This window comes from Triticum dicoccoides, chromosome 7B, assembly GCF_002162155.2.
Source record: "Triticum dicoccoides isolate Atlit2015 ecotype Zavitan chromosome 7B, WEW_v2.0, whole genome shotgun sequence".
NCBI classification, from domain to species: Eukaryota; Viridiplantae; Streptophyta; class Magnoliopsida; order Poales; family Poaceae; genus Triticum; species Triticum dicoccoides.
Window position 1 is genome coordinate 67,504,847 of NC_041393.1, and position 11,869 is coordinate 67,516,715.

The 11,869-nt window shown below is 44.8% G+C and overlaps 1 protein-coding gene across 1 annotated transcript; it reads right to left on the reverse strand.

The window, feature by feature from the left end:
- Positions 1-362: 362 nt before the first annotated feature.
- On the reverse strand, positions 363-4,206 carry LOC119338306 (probable folate-biopterin transporter 2). Its single transcript, XM_037610598.1, has 5 exons — positions 3,215-4,206; positions 2,419-2,678; positions 2,054-2,149; positions 1,792-1,962; positions 363-1,278 (listed from the first exon to the last, which is right to left on the reverse strand). The coding sequence occupies exons 1-5, from the start codon at positions 3,618-3,620 to the stop codon at positions 589-591; spliced, it is 1,623 nt and encodes a 540-aa protein (XP_037466495.1). The 5' UTR covers positions 3,621-4,206; the 3' UTR covers positions 363-588.
- Between the last annotated feature and the right edge of the window lie 7,663 nt (positions 4,207-11,869).

Sequence of the window (11,869 nt, forward strand, 5' to 3'; positions counted from 1 at the left end):
ATCATATCATATCTTCTTGTGTCTCGCCAAAGGGGTCACTCTAATAATTTAGGAATCAATCATTTAAAATTGTTGCTGTCAAGAACGAGATCATCACTGCTAGCGTGCACCTAACAGCAACATCGCTATTACCATATCGTTCTCCTTCATCTGCTGATGAAAATGAGTTGCAGAGAATCTGGTCCGCTACACATGGCCCTCGTGGCATCAATTCAGGCTTTGAGAGCTCAAATCATGTAGATTATGAGGTGTGAACTGGCCAGGTTAAGCCAGGGCAGAAGGAAAATAGACACGTCGCATACAAGACTTGCAAGGAAGGTAAATAATACAACTTGAGTCAAGATCAGATAACACAGTGAGAGTTAAAAAGAAGAAGCTGAAGTTTTACTAAAGCGGCGACAAGTAATATGGATCGGAGGGAGTATCAAATTTCAAAGTACTATCTGGCATTTGATGATTTGCTAACCTAATGTAAAATGAATGAATACAACAGCATGAACAACTAAAAACAACACAATGTGATTTTTATGATCCTTTTCAACTATATGTCTGTGTAATGAGGAAAAAAAAACATGTATATATGGTCCATCAGCCCCTGTTGGCGAGTAACGAAGCCTCGTCGTCATCTTGCCCTACATCAAGATGCTCCTGGGTTTTGCATTCCTGGAGCGAGGCATCGGTGCTCGTATTCTTGTCAACGGTAAGGGAGGTTAGCTCGACGTTCTCTATTCGTCGAGCCTCGGCACCGTCATACTCAGCCAGCAAATCAGCAGGAAGTATGTTAGAATTCGGGTCACTTCTCGGCACCAAGAATAGCAGTGCCAACGGTAGTAGCCTCATCACATTTCGGATCAAGATGGCGGCCCAGAGGTTTTTGAACTCTGTTCTTGTGATCCTTAACAAATGAAGGAGTAGCCCACCGATCCAAGATGCTGACAGCACGCCAATATTGTCAATGGACATGAGCAGCGCGAAGAATGTGCCCTCGATGCCAGGTGGGCAAAGCTTTGAGCTGAGCACCAAAAGAGGCATCCACTTGATGCGATTGATCATCTTGGCGACCCCCTCGTCGATCACAGCGAAGTAGTAATCAGGTATCCCAAGTTTTAGATTTAGACGAAGTACCAAAATCAGATCAAGCATTCCTGACAGGCTTAGCAGCAACTGACTTGAACAAAGAACACTGCGAAAAGAGTGGTCCCTCAGAATATTCTGATAAAGTATAACTCCAACAAGAGATCCCACTGAACCAATTGCGAAGATAAACCCAATGAATCCCTGGTAAAGTAGAAAAAAAGTCTTATTTCGGTCATGCGTCAAAGATTGTTAAATTCCCAAAAGAAATGTTATATTTGCATCAGATGTACCCACACTGCCCCTTTTTTATTTGATGCTTTAGAATAAGAAGCAAACTTTCTAACATTTGTTCGGGAATATATCCAAAACTATCTATATTGCATATAAATATATATATTGGATTTTTCTTCAAAAGTAATTTATTGATATCATAATTTTACAAAATATGTTAATTTGAAGATATGGAACATCTTGAAAAGATATTGTAGTCAAAATAGCATCTTGGAAATTATGAAAAGTCTATAACATGAAGTGAAAAGGAACACATGGGAGTCATTTCAGATATGTCAAGTACAGATGAATTTTCCCCGGGAAAAAAAGAATAATAGAATTTAACTGCAAGCAAACTGTAGTGTCATGAAAAAAGGAGCCAAAGGTCCAAAGAAACTATGAATTATATTATAGCACAAAAATGTATATAGGTGTAAGGTGTACCTCAGAGAAAGATGGCCCTGCACTTGGGTCTGTGTACCAGTAGAACATTCCTTCTTGAATATCCACACTGAGAGCAAGCGACATGTACATGTAAAAACATGGCCGCCATACTTCACGGCATTTTAAGGTCCTTAACATTTTTCCACTGGCTTCTACAAACTTCTTATGAGCCTACTTTGTGGTTTCAGACAGAAAATTTAGTGCACGCAAACAAAGTACTTATATCTGATCTCGAACAACACGAGGAAAACATTCTACTAACCTGCCCGTATGGGAAGTTAGGGATATAGACATCCTTTAGCAGTATTCCAGCTAAAATTACCAAGGCAGAAGGTATGGTTAAAATGCCAAGGGTTCCCTTGAGAAAGACAAGATTTATCTACTATCAGATTCCAGAAACCAGTACCATCCAAAGTAGTAATAATAGATAATTTACTTTCTACACGGCAAAATAGAGGAGCACAAGCTTGGTGTACTTATTCTTTATGCATACCCAGAGTGTATATGTGGATAAATACTCTGGATTGGATTTATGAGGAAGTTATCTAGCTCATTTGATTAGAGATGATCAATGATTGGGAAGTACATAGCGCTAAAATATCGAGTGTATGAGCTGGTGATGCTCACCTGTGATCCAATTGCATGAACAAGAAAACCACTTATTGAGAATCCAATAAGACCTCCAACAGATGAACAGAAGCCATTTAAGCTCATCATGTCAGCCGCGAGATGAGGGTGTATTAGACTGTTTTCGGCCACACAGGCATCTATAGTTACATCAGCTATTGCTACACTTGCACTCCCAGACATCAATGCCAACAATGCGAACATCACATGAAGCTTGCTGTGGAGAGAGACTATAAGCATAGCAATCACTCCCATTATGCCTGGGTATTCCTCGGAAAACAGGGAGGGGGCAAAATTAATAAAGAAAATCCATAGCCTGTTACCAAATTTAATAGTTACATTTAATCAAGAGAACGGCAGTAAAAATAACACTGCTACGGGGAATAGCTGATGTATTTTGCTTATGCCGCATTTTTGCTTTGAATATATGCAAGTAAACAGCTCCATTGATTCCTTCGTAATTGTTGGTCACATTTAGCATTTCCCTATATGCAAAGTTATTCAGAAGTGAAATATGGATATCCCCAATGGCAAAACAAGTTTGTTTTCTGATGTGACTCATTATCGTTCGGATGCATAGTGCCATAGTGCATAGCAGCAAAGAAATGACAGTCCTATCTGAGCCACAGGCATAATCGCCTCTATCGATTAGGTTCGTCACTGGTCACTAATCACTATACTTCACCAGCACCAAATGCTAGACACTACCACAAGTCTACAATTCAGTCAGACTTTCAGTTTACAGCTCATCAGTACACAAGTGTAACCAAAAGCCCAAAACAGTATGGATGCTCACCTGCAAGGACGAAGTAGGGCCGGCGCCGGTAGCCGGCGACGGGGAGCACGTCGGTGAGCAGGCCCCAGACCGGCTTGACAAGCCAGGGGATGGACGTGACGCCGTGGTACACCTGCGCCGCCGACGGCTGCACCTTCTGGACGTCCTTCCAGTAGTAGTCGGAGGCGACGCGCGATATGCCGCCCCCGAGCCCCTGGCTGATGCCGTAGGTGGCCACCACGCCGAGCACGAAGCTCCAGTGCAGCTCCCTAACCAGCATCCGGAACCACGCCACCGGTGACAGCGCCCAGCCTACGGCGCCGCCCGCCCCCGCCTCCTTGGCCGGCGGCGACCCCGGGGCCTCCTCGATGAGCACATTGGCCTCCCCCCTGTCCTCGGGGAGGTCGCGGGGCGGCTGAGGCGACATCTTCTTGGCTTGGCCGCTCCCGCGCGAGATCTCCAATGGGTGTGCCGCCGCTCGGAGATCGCGCGCTAGAGCTTGGATCCCGCACTGCCACTCGACGAGTCGCTCCGGGCTGGATCTGGAGCCTGGACGCCCAAGAACGGCAGATTCGGCGGGGTTTCTTGAATCCTGAGCGCCGGCGAGACAGCTGAATGATCGGAGCTGGGAGCTAGGTGCATCTCCGTCGATCTAACAAGCGTCTAAAGCCTCAGAAACCCCAAGAAATTCAGCGCTTGGGCAAGACCATCAAATCGATCGAAGGCCGCCTGAACCTTTCAGGGAGGGACAAGCACAAAAATGGGGAAATTGGTGCGCAGAGAAGGACAAGAAATTGGATTGCAGCAGACCGGTGGCCAATTGCTTTCACGAAAAACACCGAATTGAGCAGCCGGATGCGAATGCTTGTGGGTAGTGGCCTGCGAACATCAGAGACTGGTGAGTAAAACAAGAAGAGCTGAAGAAAAGAAATGGATCGTGGGCGGAAGCGGAAGTCCTAAGAAAATGGAGGAACCCTTTGGGATTTGTGAGGGGGGCGTGGAGGATAGCCGTTTGACCTCTTTCTTGTCTTAAACTATTTGATTATGGTCGCTCACAAACGCGAGCTTAAGCCCCCTGTCGCTGTAAGGTGGGCCAACCAACATGGGACCACTTGGCAGTGTATGCACGCTAAGCCGTTAATTATGCCTGCGTGTTCTCGGTTTTGCGCGCGATAGAGCGTGGAAAACATATCCGGCGAAATGGGAGATCCCATGCACCTAATGCACCCTATGATTTTGGACTGTTGGATGAGGAATTGGTGGACTAGATTAAAACAGGGATCAAGATGTGAACACACGTTGCAAAACAAACCTTGTATTCAATCAAACTCAACTGCACCCCGGTTTTCCACCGTGGTTTCTTTGCGGTGGTTTTTATTTCGACGAGATGTGAAGACTTATTGTGGATATGCCATACTAGTATGTGGGTGCACTGTAGGTTTAGTCAAAATACAAGGTATGTTTTTGCAAATGCGCCAAGAACCCATTTCAAGCCTAACCATATCCACCGGTTTTTCGTCTAGCCCCCCCCCCCCCTCTCCCCAAAAAAGCGGGTGTGTTGTTTGCATTTATTGTTGTGTGTAACTGCACATGTTCTCAGTACACTATAGTACTCCACCAACGGCTTGTTTAGGAAGGTATCACCTAGTTCTCCGTCATTGGCAACCTTCCGCACATGGAAGGCAACTATAGGCAGGGAAGCACGACTATGAGATGAGGATGGGGCGTTGTGAGAAGTTTCAAAATGGCATTAACACTAATTGCCCTTAAGGAAAATTCCAACTTATACCTAGATCTAACCTATACTATCTACAACTGGGTCGTTAATTGTGTCTGTGTGTTCCTCGGTTTTGCGCGCAACGGAGCATGGAAAACATATCCGGCGAAACGGGAGATTTCGTGCACCTGATGCACCCTGCGATTTTGGACCGTTGGATGAGGAATTGGTGGACAAGATTAAAACAGAGACGAAGATGTGAACACACGTTGCAAAACAAACCTTGTATTTAGTACTTGTTCGGCAGTCCACCAGCTCTGTAAAATACAAGGATCTGCGGAGTACCTATTTGCCTGCTCCATGATTTTTAACTCCGGCTCCGACTGCTCTGGGTGCGGAGTCGTGGATCAGAGAGACTCTGATCAAGCCTTTAATCAAACTCAACCACACTCCGATTTTACACAGTGGTTTCGATACAGTGGTTTTATTTGTAAGAAATGTGAGGACTTATTATAGATGCGCCAGGAACCCCCTATTTGAAAGTCATGTGGCTCTCTAACAAACATGGAAAACAAACCTATCCTCGTATGTTTTTGCAAATGTGCGAGGAACCCATTTCAAGCCAAACCACATCCATCGGTTTTTCATCCAGCACCCCCCAAAACGTGGGGTGCGTTGGTTGCACTTATTCTTATGTGTAACTGCACATGTTCTCACTAGACTATGGTACTCCATCAACGGCTTATTAAGGAAGGTCTCACCTAGGTCTCCACCGTTGGCAACTTTCTGCACGTGGAAGGCAACTGTAGGCAGGGAAGCGCGGCTACGAGATGAGGATGGCGGGCGTTGGTGAGAAGTTCCAAAATGGCATTAACACTAATTGCCCTTAAGGAAAATCCCAACTTAGACCTAGATCTAACCTATCCTACCTACAACTGACATCTGATCTCTCCTCTTCCATTCCCACATCGAGAAGAAAGACCACCAAAGAAAAGAGGGATGAAGTAGGGGTGTCGCAGTCGACTCTCAACACGGGTAGGAGAAGGGAAAGGAGAGTGCTACGTATGACATGTCTTACACAACGAAAGGAGTTTGCAAACAATAAAGATTAGGCTTTCCTCCCGGAACGCAGTGAAGGTTCCTCAGGCATGTGCCGTCCCCGCACAGAAAAGACGCAACATATTTTCCATTGAGTTACAAACTGAAGTTGGTGGTGATGGTGATGAGTTCACTCCCTTTCTCCATCATCCATTCATGACTCATCAAACCTAATTGTAGAGACTTGGTCTTCATAGTCGTTTCTATGCATAGTTCAATCAAATCAACAAGCCACGGAATCACTTGTGTTTGCAATTGTTGTATTGTAACATTAACCAATTAGTCAATCCATTAATTGATTTTTATCTGACCACGACACCTCCCACATACCCATCCTTTGGTTGTCGCCCCTCTCCAACCTTGTCATGTGAGCGCCCCTTCTCCCTAATATCCATCATCTCAATTCTTGAATTTCATAATCCGGCCATGGCTCCACTGCTTCAGATCTTTCAATGGTGCTCCAATGACTGTTGTAGTTACCCAAGTGGGGTGTTGCCTGTTTGGTTGAGTTTTTTCTTCGCCACGCCCAATCATTTTGTTGCCTAAATGTAGGATCAGTTGGAGTCTAGAGGGGGTGAATACACTAGTAAAACTTTTCTTACCACACCCTATAAAGGTTTTTCAAATTTTATTTATTGGAAAATTGTAAGCTTAGCTAGCGATTTACCAAAATCAACCTACAGATGCAAGTATATGAAAGTAAGGAGCGGGAAAAAAAACTTGCACGTTTAAGGAGTAAGGTTATGAGATTGCAAAAGACGGGAGGCTCGACGATGTTTCATGCAGTTTGATAGTTGGTGCTATCCCGCGCCACGTTGATGGACGCTATAAATCATAGAGATTCTAGGATCATGGGGTTCCAATTGCAAGGTCCACGGAGGATAAGACACAAGAAGGGTTCACGCAGGAGCAACCAAACTATTAAACTATGGCTTACAACCACAATAGTCCAGCCTCACTCGGGGTAGATTGTCATGAAGTCGATGACCTCCAAGCTCTCACAAACTTCTTGATTCCTTCACATCTCAAAGTCTCCCAAGCAACCTAACAGCGGAAATCCTCAACAAATAACTGTGTAAGGCAGTGTGGTGATGAATTTCTTGCTTGTTCTTCAAAAGATAATCTTCTCCACACTAGAACTCTCACAAGATGAATCTTTGGATTTGAGTGGTTGGTGTTTGGATGATAGGCTTGAAAGCAAAGAGAAGATTGATTCGAATGTATGTCATAAATGTTGAAGTAGATTGCACTTTCAAGTTTCAACTCAACACAAGACTTGAAACTCTTACACATAAGTGGCTATTTAAATGAATCCTCGGGTGAGTTGGTGGGATAGGTGGCTGAATATATAGGCTAGACCAAAAGTATGATTGTTACATGCTATTTTCGTACAGTTCAGAGGAACTGAATGATCAATTCGAAGAATCCGACTGAACTTAAAAGTGGCAACTTTCAGTTGGTTGAGAGAATCTGATGTAAAATCATCTAGGGGCTACGACTAGCGCTGGCACGCGCACCTCTAACACCACATTAGTGGTTTTGGACTTCGAGATTTTGCCATTACTCCTCGGAAGGCATTGTCCTATGTGGTACAAGTTCAACTGCCATCTCCAACTACCAACCGGTCATCTCTGACAAGCTCTAGCAGGGCTGCCCTCGTCCAGGAGGAGTATCATAGGTGTAGACCAAAGAAATTGCTATGTGATGCACCACGGAATAAGATCAATCTTCCCGATCCACACGCACCAGAGACCAAATCGACAACAAAATTAGGATCCCTGAAAACCAAATTAGTTGATTCCTGCACCTTCTCTACCCTGGGTGATTGCGGGAGTGTGCCTTGTGTACCCATCACCTGCACCATTGTATATGTCATCATGGTCGAAATGTGTTGTCTTGAGTTTGATGCGTGGAAGTCTTCTTCCCCTCATCGACGTTGACCTGATTGCTTATTTTGGTTTCTATGAATCCTTGCAAAGAAAATCCGTAAGCGCACCTTTGTTTTACAGGTATGTTTTACCTACAAAGTATTTGTATGTGTGTTTATTATTTCGACGCAATCTAGTGCATGTGGAACCTTTATTTGAGAATAGAAAAGGAAAACATCAAACCCAACACTCCTGTATGTCACCGGCCTATTAGTTTATGCAACGTGATCTATAAGGTGGTCTCGAAATGTCTTGTTAATAGACTTCAACCTGTGCTTGATGATATAATATCGCCTACGCAAAGTGCTTTCATCCCATGGCGTATGATCACTGATAACGCCTTAGTGGCATTTGAGTGCACTCATTACATCAAGCAAGAGAAGGACCCTACTAAAAGTTTTTGTGCCCACAAACTTGATCTATCAAAAGCATATGACAGGGTTGATTGGAATTATCTTAGGCAAATGATGGAAAAGCTTGGCTTCGCTCACCAGTGGGTTAGTTGGATCATGACATGTGTAACCTCAGTGAGATATTCTGTTAAATCTAATGGAGCCATCTTGGGATCGTTTGCACCGTCGCATGGGCTTCGGCAAGGTGATCCACTCTCTCCTTATTTGTTCCTCTTTGTTGCTGACGGTCTTTCTGCACTCATCCAAAAAGAAATTCAAGATGGAAATATTTCTCCGCTGAAAATTACAAGAAGGGCTCCGGGAATCTCGCACTTGTTGTTCGCTGATGACACTATGCTTTTCTTCAAATCAAATATGCAACAAGCCATTTTTGTGAATAGTATGCTTAAGGTGAATGGAAAAGGCATGGGACAGATGATCAACCTGGCATAGTGTTCTATACTCTTTGGTGATTCTTGTCCACATGATGCTATGAGTGATGTTAAGAATATTCTGCAGGTGACAACCTCTACCTTTGAGGAGAAATATTTGGGATTGCCGACACCTAATGGGAGGATGACGAAAGGAAAATTCCAGAATCTGCAAGCTAAAATCACAGAGATTATTCTCCTACGACGGGCACCCCACTCAAGCTGGCAAGGAAGTTTTGATAAAATCTGTTGCACAATCCATCCCTACTTTCCTCATGAGTGTTTTCAAAATTCCTTTGGCTGTGTGTGATGATCTCAACTGCATGGTTAGTAACTATTAGGGTTAATTATCCTTTTGCCCTCAGTGGTGTCCGTGTGCTCAATTTTGCCCTCAGATGCGAATTGTGCTCAATTTTGCCCCTAGTCCATGCACACCGACTCGTTCCGTGAACTCTGCCATCTCCGTCAGGTTAACATTTTGACTCGGCCCTTACAGGTGGGACCAGGCGGTAGAGACGGCCAATTCTATTCAGACCGTTGCATGCGTGGCTTGTGGGACCCAGCAGAGAGTCGTTGAGCAGAGAGCCGTTGCGGGTGTGCTATTTAAGCGGGCGACACACAACGGCGGTGACCACGGCGACAGAGAGCACGACGGTGACCACAGTGAGAGAGAGAGAGAGAGAGAGAGAGAGATGGTGGGAAACTAGCTGTGGAGGGCGCGACGATGTTGAGATCCCCTTCGGCTCCGAGCTCAATGTCTTCCTCAAGCTCCCGCGCCACCTCGTGGATGCAGAGCCGTGCGCGTGTGGACATGCCTATCTTCGTCTGTCCGAGGTGCTGGGCGGGCGTTGTTCGAAGGGTTTCTCACACACCGAGGAACCAGAATCGTCCGTTCTACGTGTGTAGCGAGAATGGGGTAAGAATCGGGGCAATTGCACCATTTTCGTGGTCGGGATCTTTGAGCAATGGGTTGATCTGTTTGGTGTTCATGCAGGTGACATGCTTCTTTCTTTGGGTCGATGCTCTGGCCAAGACTCTGATGAATGAACTGCAAGAAGAGCATGAAGAATGGTTGTGCATGCTGCCACGAACGGCAGTGGCCGCAGCATGATCTCCAGAAGAAAAGATGGAGGGCGAAGCACGCACTGACAGAGAGCTAGCTGTTGAGCTTAGGATGTTGAAGAAGAAGGTTAGGAAGCTTGAAGATCAAGCACTACCAGTACCCATTTGTAAATACTTTTGGGCATTTGTAGGTATGGTAATCGCACTGGTTGTAATGTTGAAAATGTATGGAAAGGCATGAATTATCGAGGAATTTGTAAGCTTGAAATTGTATGAGAAATTCACCTAGTTTAAATGTTGGTAAAAGTTGTTTAAATGTTGAAAAAAAGTGACCAACATTTAAATATGTTGAAAAAAAGGAGAAGAAATGAGGAATTTAGAAACTTTTGATCAATGAAATGCAGCTCTCTGCTCTGCCTTTCTATCAAAAAAAAGGTTGCTCTTGGGCCAAATTCAGAGCGTAGAGCCAAGTGCAGGCTAGACTAATGGGCCAACTGCATCCAATTAGGCCCATTCAGGGGTTCTCTTGCGTGTTTTTCTGTTTTCTATTCTGATTTAATTTAGGTAGTAAATCATAATGCTGAAACTTTTTATGGAAGCTAATTGAATTATTCGAGAGCCAAACAATTAAGGTTAGAAATTTTTTGGAGCTGTTAAATATTTAAGAGCAATTTAATTACTCCAATTCAAATACACCGTGATTTTAATCAAAGACGAAAATGTCATGGAAAATGCGCCTCAGCTGTGGTAGAGGTTTACACCTGGTGCCAAAATAAATGAACATTTTTTAAGGGCATTACATTGAGAAAAAAATAATTTGTCTAAGAAAAGAAGGGTGGAAAATGCACAAAAAATGGAGCGGCTGGGGACTCGAACCCAGGACTGCGTGGGTTTGTGGCGTTTAGGGCTTCGCTGGTAACCGCTAGGACAGATGGAAAGACTTTGACATGGGTAGGGAAGGAAGGTATACATAGTGAGACCGTGAATGTTTGCACACGCGTGAGAGTGATTTTCCTTTGTTTTGCACTGAAATTTTGGAGGGTTGGAAGGTTGAAAACGTATGTTTGCACTGCCACATGATTTTGGTTAGAGTAGCACTTGGTTTAGGGTTAGAGTGGCACTTGGTTTAGGATTTAAAGGGAATAAATTTGCATGTTAGTCCATGACTTGTTTTTCTAATGAAAGAGAGGGCTTCTCACCCCCTCTAATTTTCATTAATGAAAACCACAAGTTCTCCAACTTCATGACTTGGTTTAGGGAAGAAATGATATGTTTGGGCACGAACATTTTTTAACACACTAATAAACCCCAATAACTTAGATAAGATGAAACACATCGTACCCTTACATTAAGCAATAATAATAAGTTCACGGACACATGACGAAACATGACACAACACAACACGACATAGAAAAGCAACAAAATAAAAACAAAACATGACGAGCTTGACTCCGGATTGAACATCTTCATCTTCACCTCCTTCTTCCACCTTGGCCGCGCGCCCCTTCAACACCGTCTTCATCTTCACACCTCCTCCTCCTCGTCATAGGGAAGGGAGTGCATCTGGCCTAGAGTGGGGCAGATGCTCTCATAGTTGGTGTAGATGTTGTACACGGTGAAGAAGATGGCCTCGCAGCCGCACCAAAAGACTTGGTCGAGGAGCTCGTGCGCGTCAAACGAGTTGGTGAAGGTGACCGTGAGCAGTAGGAGGATGCCGCCGCGGTCACGAACCTCGTTGAGGGTGAACATCCTAGGCGAGCCCAAAGGGAGGTGGGCATAGCTGGCTCTGAGGAAGGCACCGGTGAGTTTGATGGAACCCCTCCACCTTACCCACACACGGAGCTCCCTCTCCACGAGCACGCCCGGTGGGTAGCGCAGCTCCGGCATGATAGTCGGACGATTGAAGGTCGGCCAGTTGAACTGCATCTTCACTTGGTCTCGCTTGGGGAGGGCGTGGTCGCTTGGGTGTTTGAAGTTGGAGATAATGGATCGGATCTGGCTTGTGGGTGGGAGAGGAAGAGAGGCACCCCATTTATAGGCATGTGGGT

Bases quoted from the DNA above. Each gene is read 5' to 3' on its own strand.
- LOC119338306 (XM_037610598.1), bottom strand. From the start codon at position 3,620: ATGTCGCCTCAGCCGCCCCGCGACCTCCCCGAGGACAGGGGGGAGGCC. The intron at 1,963-2,053 runs GTTAGTAGAATG...ACCACAAAGTAG, and splicing joins CTAACTTCCCATACGGGCAG to GCTCATAAGAAGTTTGTAGA. The intron at 1,279-1,791 runs GTACACCTTACA...CTACTTTACCAG, and splicing joins CAGGGCCATCTTTCTCTGAG to GGATTCATTGGGTTTATCTT.